We start from the raw sequence: 21,650 nt of genomic DNA on the forward strand, positions 1-21,650 counted from the left end.
TGCCCCCCCCCATCCAAGAATATCTTAGATGCAGGCAGTTGCTTGGTTAGGGGTTGTGGCGCCCAGGGCTAAGGATACATAATGCCCCCCACACACAATTCTTACGCCACTGCATTCTTTGTGTCCAAAGGTTTACTTGTTTTGGGTTATATGGTTTTGCCAGTTTAAAGTGTATTTGTTTCTGTTTGGGCTCCTGGTAGAGCCCAAAATTGAACTTTTTACCTTTTTGCCCATAACTCAGGAAGGATAAATTGTACATAGGTCAAACTGTAGGCCTATTTTCTGAATCTGTGTGACCACAGGAAAATTTTGGCATAGGTTTGGACCAAGTTTGAATGTTGACTGTGTATACATTTAAACCTGAGAATTCTTCATTTGCCTAAGGGTGTGAAATTGTATACCCATTGGAATCATGCACAACCCAAAGTGCAATAATCAGCAAAGAAATTAACTGGCAAAACCATCTAAGCTTGCTCTGCCGGACCGAATGCTGAGCATTTTATGTAAAATAGAAGCTTACAGTTCTTGTATTTTTTGAATCAAGAACAAATAATACAGAGCTTTTTCAAATACGATAGATGACATAAAGCTGAGAACAGAAATCAAACTATTGGAATTTTGATAGAAAAAGACATGGTTTCAAAGAGAAAAGTACTGCAGCAACTGTTTTTGTAGGTAACACTGTCACAATGATTACATTTTTCTTTCCTTGCAACATTTTCACTTTTTTTTGTCAAATTTTGATGTGGTCATTTGGATGGGAAGAAAGCTTAATAGATTATAATAAACACTAATTATTACGCATTTCCCATCACAAATCATCATGAGGGAGAAGTTTTCTGTTTTTCACAGGCAATATTGTCTGCTGCCCTCATTTGGTAAACAGCTAGTGTTGCCACATTAAATATTGCAATTATCCTAAAAAGATTTGCCATTGTGCCATCCCTGTCTGGCAGTATAACCTGTGCTCTTTATTTTGGATCACACGCCCTCTGCCATTTTATGTATTATGCTGTTGTTGCCGTTGACAAATGTAAGGTATAAGATAAAAGGAAACACTTGGTGTGCCACAGTTGATCAGTATTGATTGGTCATTCCTGTATTGCTAACAGAAAATATATATTCAATACAGTTTAAATTATATTATTAAAATGTGTTTTATTTTTGCTTTGTTTTTTCAAATTGATATATGATAAGGAATAAAATGTTGCTGCTTGTTTTCGACTGTCTGGCCAACTTTAATTTTGAAAACCAGGAAAAAAGATGTTCCTGTAATTTTACTGAAAGAATGCTGAGTTTGCTGACTCTATGTTATGAAATCCCAGTTTTGTTTGTTTGTTGTTGTTTTTTCTGGGTTTGTGTGTTTCAGAATTTTTATATCCTGATTTATATTGTAAGAAACAAGTTTTACAGGTATATACTTTTTTTTCGTTTTGTTTTTTTAAGCTAAGAAAAAAGCATTTCCAATTGCCTTGCCTTACTGCAGAGGAAAGAGGCAAACAAATTAATTTCTTCTCACCACAGACTATTTTTCCAATGTGAAGAAATTAAATACAATGCATTTATAGCCACACTTAAATGTTCTGTAGTCACAAATTCACAGCATTGTATCATTGTGCTAACCACCCCTGGTCATGCTGATTGTTAAAACCAAGGTCCATTTATCTCACTAGTTTGCTGCCCTCTAATTACCTAAAGGAAATAACCAATGCATGTAACCTGATAAGAGTATTCAAATGTTGAAATGAGTCAAGTGTTTTGGACTATTGGGCTAACTAAAGGCTCTGATAGTCATCATAAGCACACAATAAAGACAATTTATTATATTAATTAAAGTGAAAGATTTCATACAACTTTTTTATCTATTTAGAGACCCCCGGTAGAGACCATGAGAATTTGAAGCAAGTAGAATTGGTTTTATCGGTGATGATATTTGTAGGTTATTTTCATACAGTCGTTATGTTACAAACACCATAATAATTAATCTTTAATGCCCTTTTCTCCCTAAAAGTTACACATTTTGTAAGTAGTCACTTATAGTAAATGCAGGAAATGCAAACATAATTCAACTGAATATTAAAATATCATACTACCACCCCCTTTGAAAGCCACATTTGCCACAAATGTGCAAACAAGCTCATAGCAAAATATATCACCAGCAAAAAGAAGAGTTGGTTACTGGTGAACACCTGTTATGACTACAACATAATTAACGCCCATTAATCACATAATGAATGACTCTTGATAGCATAGGGCAAGTGGTTTTGATAATTAATGTATTGTGATAGGTCGATTTGATATCGGATATGTCATGAGGATGAGTTCACATTACCTGTCATTTTGTGTACACATTGGTTTTTTACACGAATGTGGAGAAATGCACGTACACATGTGTATATTTCAAAACATTTTTGGGTATGTTAAATCAGCATAACAATTAAATACAAGGATGTTTTAAAATATATATTGTTTTAACATTGAATAGGCTCTCATTGGACTATATTGATTATAATGAGGACTGGGAATGAGGACTTTGTAAAGCTATCATATAATGCTCCTTCACTGCAAAAGTATAAATGTACTGTCTTTTATAAGACCTTCAGGGTTGTAGCTACGCCGGGCCGCCCGGCACTGAAAAAAAAGCGACCCCCGGCCATAAGCGCGAGAGCTCCACGCGCTACGCGCGCTCTGCTTCGCAATAATTTGCCACCTGGCATAGAAATTGGCCTAGCTACAACCCTGATGACCTTTTATTATTCATGTATTGTATTATCTAACAGCCATGGTTTTCAGGATTATTTTATGTGCAAGGATATTGCATAAAGACCAATAAGTAATGTGTTATGAAACGGTACTAAATTTTCTTTTCTTGTGTGTGTTTTAACAGGCATTAGGAAACATTTACTTCGTCCACGAATCAATCAAAAATGTGCAGTATTATGACTTCAAAGGTAAATATCTTCACAATAGCTATGGACGGCTTTTGGACGCACCATTAGATTCTTTTTTACTCATCAGAGAGGAAAAATTGTACACCCCTTATAGAACTTTGCTTCCTCTCTCACTCACTGTGTCTGTCTGTCTGTCTGTGTGTCTGTCTGTAGTTGTCTCTATACACCTATCCGACTTCGCCATTACTGCGGTGTCCCCGATGTAAAACTGCGGTGTCCCGAGGTCGGGGGTTCCATCCATTATTTATTGTGTGCTATACAGAATTGTACCCGGAATTGTACACAATAGTGATATTCAATACACAATCATGAGTATTGAATTACTAATTAAAACTCCCGCTCTGGTACATCTGTGTTGCCGTCAATAGAGGGCCAAATACAGTAAACGCTTCTCGGATTGGTGTATAGGCTACATGTATGTTTCGTAATATGTCTTTATTTCTTTTGAAAGTTATATAAAGATAAAATCTTATATATTTAACTATGTACAGGAATTTCACATAAGTACAAAATATAATGACTGTCTGATAACACAACTCGATTTTATATTGGCATCTCTTTAAACCTGATTTTCTCGAAAAGTTGTTTAATCGCGGTGCTCCAGCTTACGCCACTATGGAATGAAGCCGATGAATTGTGATCATATTCATATTTTCATTTAACATTTTCAAAAATGCCTAACCTTACAGTTTGTCCACTTTGAAGTTCGAAGTAAGGTACGTAGGCGTAGGCATATCAAGCGTCGCGTAGAAAGACGCTCATGCATTTGTGTGCGCCTAGCAGTGTGTTAATTCCTTTTGACATTATAGTACACAGAAACTGCGAAATTTACTGCATACTTTACTTCATACTTCAAAGTGGACAAACTTTAGTTATAATGTTAATTGTTATGTATTTAAAGCTAGACACCAAGTGGAAATACATTTTCAAATGTTATCATAATTGTATCCATCATCTATTTTCTTTTGTGATTTTTCCCTTTTTTCATCACAGCATGTAAATTCAGAGCTATAACGGGTAAAGTAATACATGCAGACAATCTTAAGGACACACATATTTATGACAAAGCCAAATTTCCAGCAAGTTTCTTTCCTGAGGTATGTATGTGACATTCTCATTACTTCTTAGTTCTTGCGACTGGAATAGTTCTTTTTCACTGGCCAACACGCTTGTCCTAATTATTGCATAATAAGATCTAGGTTACGCGGGTCACAAGATGCTATAATTTGGTTCACCTCAAGTTTGGTAGTGATGTTAATGCTCTTTTGCGGTTGTGCTGCAAGCGTGCCATCAAACCACCTCTGTACAGGTGCCATGTATGTGTACACTCAGTGTTTTTTACTTGCGCGATTTGATACTGCGGCGAGCGAAATACGCACGTACGTCACTACTGAACTTGAGATGAACCAAATTAAATGCAGCTTGTTAAATGAATGAGGTGCAGATATTTCATGATATGATGTGATTAGCCAGTCAGAACTCTACTTCCGTGCTTGCACTTTGAAGAGTGCGAAAGAATACTGATAAACTGTATAAGTTCTAGGTAAAGGTTTAATTTCTAAGGAGCTCACAAATTTCTCTTCTGCTGTATACAATGAAGTCATCTTGAAACAAATTCAACTTTTCCCAATGAATCATATCTGTGACAGAAGGCATGGAAAAGAGTCAGATAATGAGATCAGAATTAGTTTTGTTTATAAATTTCTAACCTTACCAAATACTATAAAATACTACAGCCTGGGTGTCTCTCCTTAAATGTGGCAAGGATGGGCAACACATAGGGCACCTCTGACGACCAAACCACCATTATTAAACCACCAGAAATAAAATTGAACCAGGAATAAAATTGTTAGATTGTTGATTAAAACGACTTGAAATGAGCCAAGTAAGTAAGTATTGCTTATATGTCATAATGATGTTGTACATCTCTTTTATTATTTAGATGAAATGGTCAAGGAAGGGTTTCATCAGAACAAGATGGAGTATAGATAACAGGTAACTCATCCCTCAGTATGCACAGTTCACATACTTTGAACTCATTTTTATTAGGTTTTTGTAGGTTGGTACCAGAAATACCTGTAATATTCAGTTTCCTAGTGACTAGAAATACAGTGTAAACCTCAAATCCACCCTGTTTCTCCAGATGCTAGATGGCTTTGCCCTGTGGTGACAGAAGCATCAAAATTTAGGAAGGGTAGAGGGACGAGCCTATTTTGTTCTGATTTTACTGGGACTTTTTTGTGCGTCCGAAAATTTAAATTTTGGACTATGTTAGCTCCAAAGAGGTGTGTTTTGCTATTTGATGGGCCAGTGCGCTTTTTAATTTGGGCCCAAAATATGGTGGATTTTTTTTGTGCCAAAAAGGAAGATGCACAGGGCAATTATTGCTTTATTTATTCTTTTATTATGAACTTTAAGGGGGACGTCTCCCTTGCAAAAATTGGGGGGGTCCTTTGCTGCCAAATTGGAAATGAATTATCAGTGAATGGATTTATGAGATTGATTGTTGTGGTGTTTTTTTTGGTGGGTGGCAATAATGTACCTAGGGCTATTCAGAGGGGCAGGGGGAAATGCAATTTCCAGAATGACAAAGTTTGACTAAAATGGTCAAAAAGAGACTAAAAAGTACAAAAAAGAGGGGGCAGCTGCACCCTCTCCCCTGGTGGCTATGCCATGGGGGATTCTTGTAACAATATGAAATATGTGCACAGATAACAAGAATCAATGGGCAACATGTCTGCAAAGAGCAAGAAAATGTTACTGCTAGTGCAGTTGATCTTGAGTATGGGTTATGTTTAATATGTACCCATGTATTACACATTTTTGGGCATGTTGGACATTTGACACAAATGTGAAATATTTTTAGAATGTAGATATGCACTCTTGATAGCCGTATGGGTTATCCATATGTTTACATCCCTGGACTAAGTAATGGCTGAATAATTGAAAAATCTGGATAAGGGAAATATATATAATTCTGAATTGAATGTCGGGCATACACCAAATTACTCAATGTGGGGCTATAACTCTGAAAGATGGTATGTTAGTGCAGTATGGTATGGAGATTTTTTTTAAATGCTTCCGAACATGAAGTTTAGGTCACAAAGCACTGAAAATGTGTTTCCTGACAATTAATAATCCATATAAAGATCACATGTCCCAATATGAAAGAAGCTGGATAAGGAGGTTTCATATGGTGATTTCAAAATGAATAATTTGGATGGTTTGCCATAATTGGTTCACCATTTCCACTTGATTTTGAACAATAAAACCCAATTCTACAAGACTGATTTAAAAACTGTTTTTCATTACTATTATGTTTCTTTCTTTCTTTTTCCAGGGTTTTTGACTTAGTCAATATTCACTTATTTCACGATGCAAGCAATATGATTGCAATGCAAAATGTAAGTATAAACATCTTATAGGAAGAAAACTAATCACATGTCCCTGTACAGAATGAAACCATAAAAGTAAAAAACATTATAATGAACTGGCAAGCCTCTCTGCAGTGAATGGAGTAGAACAAAAGTAAATTAGACAATGGCCAAGTCATGTCTTTGTATGTTTGTTTTATTTCTTCTTTAACCTGGGACACTAAATCAGTTGAAAACACAATTAATTATCTGTTCTTCCTTGAGGTCTAAAAAATTCCAAGAAAATTGCACAGAGTTGGCATTCTGTTTTGATCACATTCTTACAAACCTTTGAAGGTGAAAAAACAAAAATCTGTAGGAAGAAAAGCAAGATTTATGTTGCATCCAGGAAACTTGAGTGACGTGTGTACTTTGTAAGCCATATGTAAATGTGGCAGCTAACTTTATATCACACACATAAATGTTAGACAGTTCATTTGTTTTGCAATATTTACCATCAACCACCACAGTTTACTAGTTTTTACCATTCTAATGATGCTTATAAATGTGTAACAATTTTCCCCCACCTAGGTCAGACACAGTATGTGTGTAATGTATTTGCAGGGAAGAGCCTGCTCCTTTCACATGCATTGCCCCCCGCGCATTGCCTCATTTGGATAAAAGTAACTTGTAAAACTTGTGTTGTAAAATATGAAATATTCTTGAAATGTTATTGAATTTATTGTGTGAGTGGTATAAAACAAATGTTAACCGTCTTAAATTTGTGTAATGGCCACTCGGTGAAAGATATATTGGCGATCCTGACTTTTAGACCACCCGCGCTATATAGGGCTAAAATATTACTATTTCATCAAGGTTTAATATTCTAACAAGCTTAAACTAAAAGTTTCATCTAAGGAGTCAAGCTTTAAACTATTTAGCAAAAATATCCAACAAGCTAAAAACAATTTTTACCCGTTTTTTAACAATTAAGCTAAAACCAATTTTTGAAAAGAAGCTTAAAACGTCACTTTTCTCATCGTAAAAATCATCTAAAAAAATCTTAAAAAATACAGTGACCTACCTAATATTACTAATCTATGTTTCCGATGATATCCAAGAAGCTAAAATATTGTAAAAACGGGCAGGGCTTTGAGTAATGAGGGAAATTTCGGGGTAAAATGTATCACGTTTTTCGAGAAATTCGCCATTTTGAATAAACAATGTAAATGCAGAATTGCGCCACGCAGTAAAACGATGTCAAACGCGCTTGAAAATGCATGATACGCTAGCGTAAATTACCGTCAAAACGAGCATACATCAAGCGCTTGTGCTACGCGAAAACTTCGGAGCTGGCATCACCGGTTTTGTTACCAGCTCTTTTACAACAAAAATAGCTATAAAAACGTGAATTTTGGAACAAAATAAAGCTTGTTCGATGGAATAAAAGGTATGCTTGTACAGTTGAGAACATGTTTAACCTTGTTGCGAAAGTTTAATATGATAAATTTGCAATTTGTACCATATATAGCTCGGGTGGTCTAAAAGTCAGGATCGCCGATATATTGTTCCATATTGGTTTGTACACATCATGCATGTCATGAGTTTTCACTTTTCGTCAACATGTCCATGTTTACCATTGCAAGCCCCATTGTCTGTGGCAAATAAAGTTTATTGAGATGTACACAACTATTAGGAATGCAACTTTTGAATCTACCTTCTATTGGTTGTAGTTTCGCCATCACTGATATCTCAAATTAAAGAAAACATCCTTGCTGTCCTTATGGTCACCTTGACTTTTGAAATCGACCCTCACTTTGGCTGTAAGGTTATGATTTGATGAACTGCTACCTAATTGACTGTATGTATATATTGTTCTTAACAGTGTCCGTCACCGTATTGCAAGAACAGAAAAAGAGCTTTGGATCATGTAATAAAAAGGTGAGCAAAGAGGAAAGATAAGTTTTGTACATGACTTGTTAGTATAAAAAGGAACATCCAAAACATTTTTTTTTGCATTATTTCATAAAAAATGGCCCATTTTTTGTTCTTTTCAGCCACTTTTGACAATTCAGGCCGATTGTCCACCCCACACATTTCAAGCTGGATTGGCGCTAATGCTTCACTATACTTTGGTTCACCTCAAGTTTGGTAGTGACGTAGGTGCGTCTTGTCGGCACGCTTGCGGCGCAACCGCAAAAAAGCATTGACGTCACTACCGAACTTGAGTTGAACAAAAACTAAAGCAGATCAATGTCAGGCAAGCTACATTTAGCAATAGCATCACTTGCAAGAGAATATTAACCGAAATATGAATCCGTGTAATAGAACTTTAGAGCCTCAACATCAGGTCTATCCTTCTTATATAAAGCATAAATGAAGTTAGCCTATTGTCAAGACTTCATTGACGGATTAGACAGCTTTATAATCCCTGTATTAATACTAGGATAACTCTTCAGTATGCTTACATAAAGGTACGGTAATACCTAAATATTCCAAATTGTAGCAAGTGAAGCTGGTGCCCCTCAATTGAAAGGAATGAAGGTGTTGGTTAGATCAGGGACCTTATATGGAGGGACTGGAAACGCCTTCCATCCATTGTACCATGCAAGTTACCATAGTACGAATCCAAGCACAGTTACAACACTGCGCTTGGCTTGTCTTGTACATTCATGTAAATGAGCCTACATGTTTGCTAGTATAATGACAGACTCTAGAAATGCCAACATAAATCTTCAAAGAACATCATCTTAAGAATTATTTCAGTATCGAAATCAGTAGGAATACCAAGCGACGGTGTACACATTCCAGAAAAAATTTAATTTTGTTTGTTCTAGCATTCTGTATCTCCACAAAATTATCACATTTTGTCTCCAAACTCCTATGTAAATGATTCTCGATGCTACACAGAAATTATTTTCGACAAAGGATAGACATTTTACACAATTTGTCATATAACTTAAAAAGATATTGGAATACTTTGATGTGTTTTTGATATTTTGTAGAGCAACACGAGTAAATAATCAAATTCAAACATGGCGCAACTCGGCGCAACTCGCATACAATCCAGTGGCGTACCGTGGCCGCCCCTTCCCCGGGGGGCTGAAGAAAATCCAATTTTGCCGCCCCTTCCTCACAGCCCGAAAAGGTTGCCCCAATTTATTTTACGGTCGTTTGAAAAGTGAAGAGCCAAAAAAAAAAAAAAAAAAAAAAAAAAAGGATTTATAGGCGCTACCACTCCCAAAAGCAACACATTTTGATGTATAGTACAATTTTTCACATTTTCCGCCTTTTTTTTCTTTACTAATTCTTTTTGCCGCCCTTCTTCTTCTGCCGCCCTCTTTTGCCGCTCCTTCTTCTTCCCGCCGCCCCTTCATTTTGGCCGCCCCCTACTTTGACCCCGGCTGGCGCCCCCAAAGCCCCCCCCAAATATGCGCATGCAATCAAAGGTCGTGAAAGATAATCTGATAACAATAGCTTGACAATAGCTATCAATAATCCCGTTTCCAGTCCCTTTATACACGGTCCCTGGTTAGATAACTTACACCAGTTTGGATTGATTGATTGAATATTCTAGGTGATTGATTGATTGATCGATGGATGAGTTGATTGATTGATTGATTTATGATTGGTTTTTGTTGTTTTGCAGGTTTGCCAAGGACAAGCATGAGAAGGTGCCATACTTTATATTTGGTGATTTCAACTTCAGATTGGACACTCAGGGAGTCATTCAGGTAGCTTGAGGGTCGTAGTTTTATAAAGTTTATAAATTAAATCACATAAAATGCAACATTTATATTTTTAAAAAGTTTATTCAAATATTGTTAAGAGAGAGGTATATCAAATACAATAGCATCTGTCACACAGTTGTAAGTGTTCAAAAAATGGATGTCATTATTTCAAGTCACTGCAAATTTGAATTATTCGGTAGTAAAATCCCACTTGCATATCAATTTGCTGTTTATGTTGAACAAAATTTGCTTAAAATTTTTGCACTTGATGTAGAAGCCGGTGGTGTGAATAGGCAAATACACTTTCACGTACTATCGTAACCATCTGTTTCAACAATGCAATTTTGACACAAATCAAACAGTTGAACCAAACAAGCATATCGATAGCGCTTATCTTGATTTGCTCGCCTAATCACTAACAATTATTACTTGCGTGACAAAATATAATGGAAATCTGGTGATTTAAGTCAATAGCTGTTTGTGAAATGGGCCGATTATTTGCACAATTCGGTTGACCTGTGATGGTTTTAACACCTGCAAGTTTTTACCGATAAATCGACATATGATTAAATTAGATAAGAAGCTGGGCATTAAATGATAATTAGTACAAATTTATTTTCATGGTAATATTTTAGGGGATCAAATTGTGATGGTGCAAAGTATTTTTTATAATATTTGTTGCAACAATACTTGCACAATTAAAGGCTTTAATAAATGAGACAAAGTAATATATGATATGATAAAGCAAAATCAGTTGCAAGTCAGGGCTTCTTGTTTGCTAATATGTGGGAAAATGTATCAGTATTTCTTATGTAATTCCTTTGTTTTTGTGATGACTAAACTTTGAATATCTTTCTAACGATGCATGATAGAAGCATGAGATTTTCAGTTAAATAAAGCTACCAAATCCCTGCTTTTGCAAAAATAAGAATGTGGCATTTCTTTTGATCTGACTTCAGACTGATTTTGTTGATCACATCACATAATATAATTTCATAGATCAGGTCAAACCCTCAGGTTCTTGTATGTTTCATTTGGAATACAGCAAACAAACCGTGAGAGTGCTAGGTCCTTTGGATTTTAAGCCTGCCCTGTACAAAGAATCAGACAATGTCCTGAATCAGGTCTGTACATGTATGTCCACTCAACTTCTGAAAGAGTAGGGAATAACCCCTGAATAACCTCTGAATATAACAATTGAAAGTTAAATCCAAGGAGGTCCAAATATGGAAAGCAACCCTTTCGCACATATTTGCAGGTTCAGGTTCTGAGATGAATATAAAAAGTTATATGATAATTCCAATGCACGATATTATCAGATCTCGATTCCAAATTTGTGAAAAATATGTCTCCATAAAAATAATAATATGCTATTTAATTATAACAATGATGACATTATCAAATAAATATCTTTATTATGATAATATAAATAAAGCAAAGGTCAAAGCAATTAATAGATATTGACAAATTAATCAATTCCAATCAGCAATCTTTTCAACTTTGTCGGTGAAGTCAGAGAGATAAGTTGAGGTATATATGTGTGGTTGAGTAATAAAATGGGCTCAAGGCAAGTGGTATTTATTTGTGGTATTAATTTGGTCTACATTCATTTGGAGTTTGATAGGGAGGGGCAAGGGAGCATTTTCCCCCTCAAATATTTTTCTTGCCCCCCCCCCCAGTAAAAACCAAAGTTACAAAAAATTCCACTTTTTGCACAAAATGTGTTGATTTTGTCCCCTTGAAATTCACTTTGCCCCCCCCCCCTCCCCAAAAATTTCTTGGTGCTGCCACTGACTACTTCTAACACAGTTGGTAAAGAGATCAGTAATACTTATGTTTATTTTGTTCCCTATTTCGGGCAATGGTCGAGCTCCAAACCTCCCAGATGATATGGAATCTGTTATAGTATGTGTTCTCTCTAGCACTGTACTACATAATGACTTACAACTTGTATTCAAATTTGTAATTTTTTTCAGACATTAGTTGCCAGAGCAACTCCAGAATACACAAGAGAAGATAAAGAAATAAAAAGAATAGTATACAAAGCCAATGACAGCGTAGACAAGGTAAACAACTTGTAGCAATAGTCATTAATGGTATAAGGTAAAAAAATGCTATGTCTCAAATTGTGAGAAATATTTACTTCATACGATACTCCCATTGTTTAGACATAACACAATTGATATTTGTATTTCAAATGTGTAAATCAACCACAATTTGATGCTGTGTACTTTTGAATACTCACAAATGACATCTTAATTCAAAATGAAGTTTTTAAAAAATCTTTCAAAAAAATCTTTCAAAAAAATCTTTCAAAAAAATCTTTTAAAAATGCATTCTGCATATGTTTTGAAACTGTCCATGCCTTTGAGAAAAACTCTCTATGACCAGGTGTTGGCAACTAATAGGCAAGTCAACTAATTTTTCTAGCCCAGTAGGTAGTGTTAATATTAATTACATTTGAACATTCACCTTTTGGTCATTGTTTAGTGATTATGAATGATGATTATGTATTCTATAATTTTATCTCATGTGGCATAAGGGAGGATGCGATGTGTGTCACGTACGTTATATAAAATGACATTTAGTGATTTTGCGGGGAGGTCAACGGAATAGTTTACATGTCCTTATTTTGACTTGATGACATGGCAGTTTGCACATCACTAATTTACAGGTGTGTAGCCTTCAACATCTTGAAAGAACTACATTGGCGTCCTGTCACACATAGAATTGTCTACCAATTAATGCTCATTGTCTTCAAATGTCTTAATTAATAGAAATGGCTGATTATTTAACTGTATAATTGAAAACTTACAATCCATTGGGCCATTGATCAAAAATTAATGACTGCACATCAGTTGTTTTTTAGGCCTGCTACTTCCTGTCTAAGATCTAAACATTTTATGCAGTAATTAAGTTTACACATGTTTGTTTAGAAAAGTCAGCATTTAGCCTTGAGCATTTAGCTAATTAAGTACATTTGAAAAATAAAGACATATTGCACTATCCAAAAGTCAAGTGATTTTACAGCATCATTTCTAATTTTAGGTTCTCTTCTAGATTTATTTTGATTGGGACCTGTCATAGATATAACCCATCTCTACATTTCTTTACATATTAATAACAAGAAACTGTTCACAGTTTACAAATTGACAGATAATAAAAACAGCAGAGTAATGCGCCCATTGCCCACAGGGTTGCCGGTTTGATTACAACCTGTGCTGTGTTGACAGATTTGGTATGTAGTGTTATAGAGTCTGTGATTGGGGCCGCCTGCCATTACTATGTAATGACTGGCTGATTTATATTTTGATTAGATGCTCAAACTGTTTACAAAATCAATTTCAGATATTATTATTTTACAGGGTTCTTGATTACTAAAAAAAAGTATTAAAATACTTTCTTGATGAATTTACCATGAGGGAATTTTATCACGAATGAGTGAAATCTAATTATGAGAATGTATAATAACAAAGTTCAGAACCACATCTTACTTCTTTAAGCATTACCTACTGCTACATGAAGAGAAAGTGTCATTTACTTATTTTTTATAAATATGTGACCGTCCACGGCGTAATGAGCCGTAAATTCCTCCCCCGGTCAATTTTGTTTTATTTCGTGTTTAAAAAATAAACATCATGAACTTAAAAATGGTATATCATTTGACTTCAAACGATATCCAGAAGCGGAGTTATGGTTAGTTAAACTTTGCTCCTTCAACAAAATTATAGCTTTTTTTTTCGTTTTTTTTGTGTCTATTTTTCCACATTGCTGGCAATAAATATCAAACAGTCATAATTGGCGGTCATTTCAAATCATCCCCAAGTCAACGAGGTTTAAGAAGGTTCTCTCATTGTTAATTGTTGGTTATGCATACCTATACAAATAACCCACCACTTGAAAAGGATTTAGCAAAAGCAAACAAAGACCAGAGCTATTAAAAGTTCTATAGCCATCTAAGGTAGAAGCTTATTATCCACTTCAATAATAGGATTATTGATTGGTGTTGTGACTATCCAAATAAGACAGATGTCGCGCCAGCTCAAGTGACCGATGAATACTTAACCTTCGTATACATTTTACACCATAACTCAGAATACAATTTAGGGAATTTACGGCTCGTTTGTGCTGCCGGGTCACATATATTAAATCAAGAAATCCTTTCAAAATCTGATCTTAAGCGATAAAAAGGGAAAAAAAAACCTTGTTCTATCCGACCAACCCAGAATTTGTTTTAACTGTATGAAATTAAAAACAGCCAATTTTGGCCAAAGTGGATTGATTTTTACTGAAATTTTTGGAAGAAAAAAAAATGTTTGCAAAATAAAATTCAAAATTGTCAAGCTTTTGATGATTTTTTTTAGGATCTTCCAGAAAATGTAAAAAAAAAACCAGACGAATGACCTTACTTGGCAAGTTCGTCCACCTGAAGAACAGGTTTATTATCATAATCTTTATTAATCTTAGCAAAAAATAAATTAGATCTAAAAAAACTGGCATTTTATTTTATATCATAATGAACTATCAAAAGTTGTAACATTGGGTGACTTATCACATTTCTGTTACATACAATCACTGCCACAATGTCTCACATTAATTATCTCTAATAATTGTTGTTTTTCTTACCATTTCAGGTTATATTGACATTAGGCAAGAAGGTATTTGATATAGATGAACCTAGTAGACTCCTTGGGGAAGGAAATGGAGCAAAATGGGTAAGATAATGATGCACATTTTATCCAGTGATATAACCTATATATTAATATTTAAACCACTGCAATAGAGTATAATGCCAAGAAGTATGTTGGCTACTATATGCACATTACCAGAGTACATCATGTGACACTGATCAGGCACTGACAGTGTGGTAATTTTGAGGGTGATGTTGGAAGAAAATGTCTGTGTGCACTCTCAGTTTGTACTTATATCTCTCAATTTTGATGGTTAAGGAAAGTTACAAGAAAAGAAAAAAAGGTTAAAAAATGTATGGAAGGCACTAGTGAAATTAATAGATTTTACCTGCTGGAATTTAAACTATTCTCATAATCAATGTATGGTTTCACTTGTGTCTTCTATAGGAAAGTGTTCAAATAAGCAACCACAAGACCTGCTGAAATATTAAATAATTTAGTTTCCAAGGACATTCCATGCACACTCTACCAATCAATTACAAACTTTAGAGCTTCGAAAAATCTTACAAAATAAGGCTGAACCAGTCAGTGCCTTCACCGTAATACTATTAAAATCTTAATTTAAACAAACGGATAAACAGACAACTCGCTGAATTAGAAGGGGAAAAAAGGAGTTTATTTAAGAGTATTCAGCATTGAGCAATCACATTATTTTGATCACACTACTAGTACTAATGTCATCATAACAATAATATTGACATCACAGCGATTTAAAAATAAACACCTATATAAGATGTGGTTTTCATCAACGAGCCACCTGCGTCAAGTTGTACGCCCGAGTATAATTTGTTGATTGCTTTTCTATTTGGATGAAAGAGTGTGAATGATTATTGACTTCAGGATTATTGTCTCCTGGATTGTGAGCTGAATGACATGCAATACTGAGAGCACTACTTGGAATTTCCCCAGGGTGCAAAGTTCTGTAAATCATAACATAGCTCATAACGATAAAATTTGCATGTTGAGTGGTAGGACATGAGATGTAGCACAAACCCTAAGGGTGCAAGTTCATTTTTGGAAAGTAATTGAGACGTCATCATTAGATGATGTAATCAAAGTAAATAACATGTTATTATGAGGTCCACTTCATCATCTAAAACAGAAGATGAGTAGGCAGATGATGACAGCTTGGGACAGAATCAGTGTCACCACAATAAATAATGTGCTGTTATGTGATTCATTCCATCATGTAATAAAACAAAATGAATGAATAATAAGAGTTGTTAAATTACGACAAACAAAATTGGTTGAATGATGATTCAATTCAAAGGCGACTTTAAAAACAAAAGAGTTGATTGATGCTTAGATTGATGTATTATAGAATTGAAACTGGCAGTCATTGAACATTTATATCTTAGTACATTAGAGAATCCATTTGTCCAAGCATGAAGAAACACATGTCAGCTAAAGCTGTATTATAGTTGGTTAAAAATTTATTAGGCATGGTGTCTGTATGTGGCCGGTCCTTCAAAGTTAGAGAAGACGTTAAAACTAGTATGATTATGAGAACATCGTGACTACACATTGTGATGTCAACAACATATGTTAAACTGGAACATAGAGTAAAATAAGCCAAGAAGAAAACTTCTTGCTATAGAATGGAACCCTAGAATTTCTGCTTCTAAATTGAATTTCTGCTTCTAAATTTGTAATTATCTTTCCCTTGATTTTTTTATTTCAGCTGCATCACTTTGACAAGGAACCCCTTTCATTCAATACATTACTGTGTGAATATCCAGTGGAGTTTCCACCAAGGTAAGTTTCTCACTGTGCAGAGGTTACAAAGAATAGGGTGATTGAAATTGGCTAAAAGAGTTTGGATTTGAAGGTTTATCATTACATAGGTGTAGCTGAATAGAATGGATCAATAATATAAGGGAGGGGTATCATATGTTAGTGTCAATTTTGCCCCAAATCTCAAAAAACTATATTATGACACACTAGAGCCATTAGCACCATGTTATGGTGTTAGCTCACTAAAGACTTGTACACCACCAGCAATGGTCACCATTCCTATCATTGTGCAGAAGCTCCTATTACTATTATATTATGGACTTAAGTTTGTTCGGCTTATATAAGGCGGAAAAATAAGATTCGTTACACAGTGTATTGATATAGAATGACGTGCACGCAGTTGGCGCAGCACTTACGCTAGTTGATCATTGCGTAATTCATGACTGACGCATGCGTATATGAATTTATGTGGCCGTGAGTTGGGACTTAAGGTGGAACTGAACCATCAGTGAATTTCACATTTTTCATTGTTTCAAAATATTTCTTTTTGCTCTTTCCTTTTTTTCAGTTATCCATACAGTGAAAATATTCAAGATGGCAATACATATATGAAGACAAGATGTCCAGCATGGTGTGATAGGATTTTACTCACACATCAAGCAAAATCACTCATATCAGAGGTACGTCAGTTGCAAATCTATGTTTTGTTATATATACATAACATATATTAACTGAATGGCTTACAAGCAATTTGAATGAAAATCAATTACCATGAAAATCAATTACCATGAAGATATTTCTGTGGTTTAAAGCAAATGATGATTCAAACTGGGTAAGACCTTTAACCTTTGACTAGAGTTTGATTTCATAAAGATATGCAGAAAGTCATGGGGTTATTTGACTCACATTGCATTGTAAGTCAGTGGGTTTGTGACTTACGATATGTATTTGTTGAATACACCTTAGAAACTGCTTTTGATGTAATTTAAGATTTGAGAGAACTGATGGTTGTTGAATGTCAAGAATGTGAGGATATGAAGTTTTTGTTAGGTGATATTAGGGAGCATCTCATGTGATCCTTTTTGGATCATGTCATGTAATTTGGTGATAACAATGTCAAATGTCACAGAATAAATATTTGTCATTGCTGCTACTGCTACAGCTATACTAATGATACCTCCTCTTTTTATTTTGATTTGCAGGCAATTGGGGGAAAACCATATTATGGGGTCATAGGTCAAGATGTGTGTATGGGTGACCATAAGGTATTGTATGAATGAAGCTGGGTGGACTATAATAATAATTATAATAAACCTCGGTTATTATATTAAGAACACCTACAATTAAAAGATAAATATCTTTTTTATATATTTTGATATCATATTTGATATATAGAGCCTGTAAACATGATGCATGTTTTAAGTAGGAGATGCAGTTGATAGTAGGAATAGATTGCCTATGTCACATTTAGTGGTGTGCTTTCCTCCGTATGTGTCAATAATATTGTGTTCCTACCTCTGGTGTGAATATACAACATCTAGTAAATGTTTTGTGATAGTTTGTGACAGTACATTTTTCATAATTAAAACTATTTTACAGATTAAACTAACCACATGATCAATTGATATATAATTTCATGTGATGTATGTGTGTTATTTAAAAAAAAAATTATTTGGAATTATTTATGAATCAATCAATCAATCAATCACTGACATTTATAGAGCGCCAAAAACCAAAAAAAGCAAAGAATAAAAATGAAACATACTTTAATCTTAGGTCAATAATCACATTACTATAAATCTGTATAAACAACTTTCTACAAATATACGTCTAGCCCTCTTCTTTTGTTCCATTATCTATTGTATTTCTTTTGTTCAAAGTCTGGTCAACTGTCGATTATATCAAGTAATGTGGACAGGTCAAGATAATCTGGACAGGTCAAGATAATCTGGACAGGTCAAGATAATCTTGGTCAGGTCAAGATAATCTTGGTCAGGTCAATAAATTTCGAACAAGAGAAGTACATGTTCATATTTAGAAACACTGGCCACATTATTTGACTTTTTGGACATTTCAACAAACTTAAAATGCATCAAAGTTTAATATATTTTACACGATCAGCATAAATTATTATGCAAGTTTATGCAGATTAAATTTAAATGAAGATGGTAAACAATACTTGTGTGTATTGAATGACACCAAGAACACCTTTATTGAATAATGCAAATTAGTTTGTATTATGTCTTAAAGCCTGTATAATTAGGACGAGGATGTCAATCTACCTTTGTCCCCCTCTCCCAACTAACGAGATTCCGACAAAGTAGGTAACAAAACAAGAGCCATGAGGTCTTACAAATTAAGTTCAACCAAGGATATTTTGCACCTAAAATGCAGTACATTACAGGCCACAAGACTAGATGTAGAAAAACTACAACAATCTCATGCCTAACCCCAACCAAAAAAGGTCGAGGAAGGTACCCAGGAATATGCGTTGATTTGGTTCAGGACATTTGTTCTATAAGTATATTAAAGATAAATATAAATTCTATGGTGTTAAATGAGTTACCGCCATGTCTAGGTAAAACACACCCACTTTGACCTTTGAACTATTTACATATTCATTATTAATATTACGAATATGTATAATCGAGTGGGACATGACCACAAGTGAATTGAATAGAATCTCCGGTTAAAATCAATGCTGTATTGATTTGATTAAATCACTTTCAATTGACACTAGATAAGACTCAGAGACTCAAACGCAGGACACACGGGAAGAATATTACACTGTCTCGGTGTGTTTTTATTTTTGGAAAACCCTAAACTTACACAAAATAATCATATCAGCTTTTCCAGTTTGTCTTTTGGAAAATGAATAAACCATAACAACAAATTCGTTTATTTTGGCTCATCAGATATGTAAGATAAGCGGTTCAAAACAGACCATTACCATAGATAATCGATTGTCTTGTTGAGGTATGGTTAGCATGTTAGTCGCTCGGAAGGCTCGACCCTTCGGGTCTCGCCTTCGGCGTACTCAACATGCTCACCATACCTCAACAAGACACCGATTATCTATGGTAATGGTCTGTTTCTCACCCTTTATCTACTACATAGTGCCTCAACATAGGGCCCACAAAACTGAAAGTATTGATAGAAATTGCTGATTTTGCCACCAGGGGCTGTAAGTTGCAAGCGTGAAACTCATTATCATGTTGAGTGGTCCAGCTTTTAATACATTTTTAAGAACCCATGTTTTACAAACTTCATACATATTTACTTACAATGAGATATGTCCTATATAATTGCTTACAAATCATCATCTATTTTTGTTTATTTGTCTTGTTTTATTCACAGCCCGTCATACTATTCTTTAGGTTAATACAAGGCACAGGTACGGCCTCTTCTATACCTCCTAGTTCAGGGCACACGCCTCGTAAGTGTTGTAGTATCATGTAGACAGTCCTTGGTGATGCACGTTGTCTGTAACTCACGCAGGTTCTGTAAGTTGTTGTGCTTGTGTTGGTTCACTCAAGCATTTTTGTCATATCTTGGCCGTACTAAATTGTTATATTGGCATAGCCCGACCTACCTTACTTCGTGGAAGAGACAAAAATATTTAGGGTCAGGAAAAGCACTCAAATTTTAATTCTTGGATGCATTTTGAAATATTGAAAAATGCACCCAAAACCAGACAGTATTTGTGTTTTTTGAAGGAAAATGTATTGCCTATGCCACCCATGACGTGCACTTTACTCTGTGACCATGTACTGTTTTCAAAATAAACTGGAGGGTAAATGACAGGAGTGGCACCTGTTAATACCAATATAACAATTGTTGTAGGCCTTACTATAATCCACAGTCAATTGTGATAATGATCTCATCCCTTCTGGCAAGGTTCAGTGGTCTGTGTGTCAGTAATGAGGGTACCATGTCACAGTTGACAGTGGTGGTGCTGGGACAACTATCTATCTCTTTGGATTTCAACTTGCCTCTGATACTTTTTTTACTCATATCATAATTTGTATCAATTGATGATAAATTAAAATTTGAAAAAAATCATACATCAATTAATTTATAGCTTTAATTATCATGATTTCTTAATGTAAAGGCAAATTTATCAGAGACAAGTTTTAAATTAAGGATATTTTCATTAGTAATTATGAATATTTTTGCAAATATTTTATTTATAAAAAGGAAGTAACCCAACCACAGTTTGGCATCTGTTTGTTTGTGACCAATAACGAATAAAAAGTCACATTAAACTTTTAAACTTGTGATTACAATACGACTGTGATTATAAAATTGCAGTTTTCATTTAGATCAGTCACGTTGGGCTATTCCAGTTGAAATCCATCACCCCTATGGAAGACATGACCTTAATCTCCCACACCTATTCAGATAACCCTATTTGAAATTCACACTCCCTTTGTGGATGACAGAGGTCATGTTTGCCGTAGAGGAGTTTGGATTTCAACTGCAATAGCTCATTTTTTGAATTGGTCTAATTTTCATTACTTCCAATATTTCAACAACAAAAAAAAGCAAAATACACTAAAAAGATTTTGTAATACAAAAATTCAAACACCATTACATTGTACCATTTTATTCTTAGATACTACTGAAATTAGGATTTAATTTTTTTCATTGAAAACAGGAATATTATCAAATAACTAATTTTGCTTTTGCTTTTATTGCTATTCACATCTGGTCTATAAGCTGTACCTTCTTGAAGCATTCTGTACCTTCTATGCTTGAGGAAAATTTAAATTTCTACAATTAAATTTGAAAAGCTTTTATTTTGTCCGTTTGGGTTTAAGAACGTGTCCCAGCACGTGTCACATATCCTTTGCACCCATTACAGAGTGAGCTTTGTGTTAGCTTGATTAGTTAATACATAAAACAGGAGTTTTGAAAGGACATTAAAATTAGTCATTTGTATGTGCTAAGCATCAGTTCCCAGAGCTCCATTGACAGATTGATAAGTGTGTGCTCATCATTATTACATAACATTGTAAGAGATGTTGCACATTTTTGATTTATTATCTATGGATTGAACATGTACAATATACAACTGATTATGTTGCCAGTTTCAATTCACCATATTTGTCATTTGAACTTTAATATCATCCGAAGTGTTCAGAATCAGCCACCAGTGGAACCAAATGTAAATTTTGATTACATAATATT

The 21,650-nt window shown here is 34.7% G+C and overlaps 1 protein-coding gene across 9 annotated transcripts in view; it reads left to right on the plus strand.

Moving 5' to 3' along the window:
• Window positions 1-21,650, plus strand: part of LOC140160277 (inositol polyphosphate-5-phosphatase A-like) — a 105,546-nt gene that overhangs the window by 64,362 nt on the left and 19,534 nt on the right. For 4 of the 9 annotated variants that reach the window (XR_011859944.1, XM_072183565.1, XM_072183551.1 and 1 more), the window contains exons 6-17: window positions 2,888-2,951; window positions 3,945-4,048; window positions 4,894-4,946; window positions 6,292-6,355; window positions 8,190-8,245; window positions 9,954-10,038; window positions 12,012-12,101; window positions 14,670-14,750; window positions 16,408-16,481; window positions 17,029-17,140; window positions 17,663-17,725; window positions 19,818-19,896. Coding sequence is in view for 5 of the 9 variants with exons in the window: in XM_072183565.1 (XP_072039666.1) it covers window positions 2,888-2,951; window positions 3,945-4,048; window positions 4,894-4,946; window positions 6,292-6,355; window positions 8,190-8,245; window positions 9,954-10,038; window positions 12,012-12,101; window positions 14,670-14,750; window positions 16,408-16,481; window positions 17,029-17,140; window positions 17,663-17,725; window positions 19,818-19,896 (925 nt within the window). In the remaining 4 variants the exon portion in view is untranslated. Of the gene's footprint in view, window positions 1-2,887; window positions 2,952-3,944; window positions 4,049-4,893; window positions 4,947-6,291; window positions 6,356-8,189; window positions 8,246-9,953; window positions 10,039-12,011; window positions 12,102-14,669; window positions 14,751-16,407; window positions 16,482-17,028; window positions 17,141-17,662; window positions 17,726-19,817; window positions 19,964-21,650 lie in introns of all 9 variants that reach the window. The other 5 variants (XR_011859957.1, XM_072183583.1, XM_072183572.1 and 2 more) reach the window with 2 other exon arrangements.

The sequence above is a fragment of the Amphiura filiformis genome, chromosome 1 (assembly GCF_039555335.1).
Source record: "Amphiura filiformis chromosome 1, Afil_fr2py, whole genome shotgun sequence".
Taxonomy (NCBI): Eukaryota; Metazoa; Echinodermata; class Ophiuroidea; order Amphilepidida; family Amphiuridae; genus Amphiura; species Amphiura filiformis.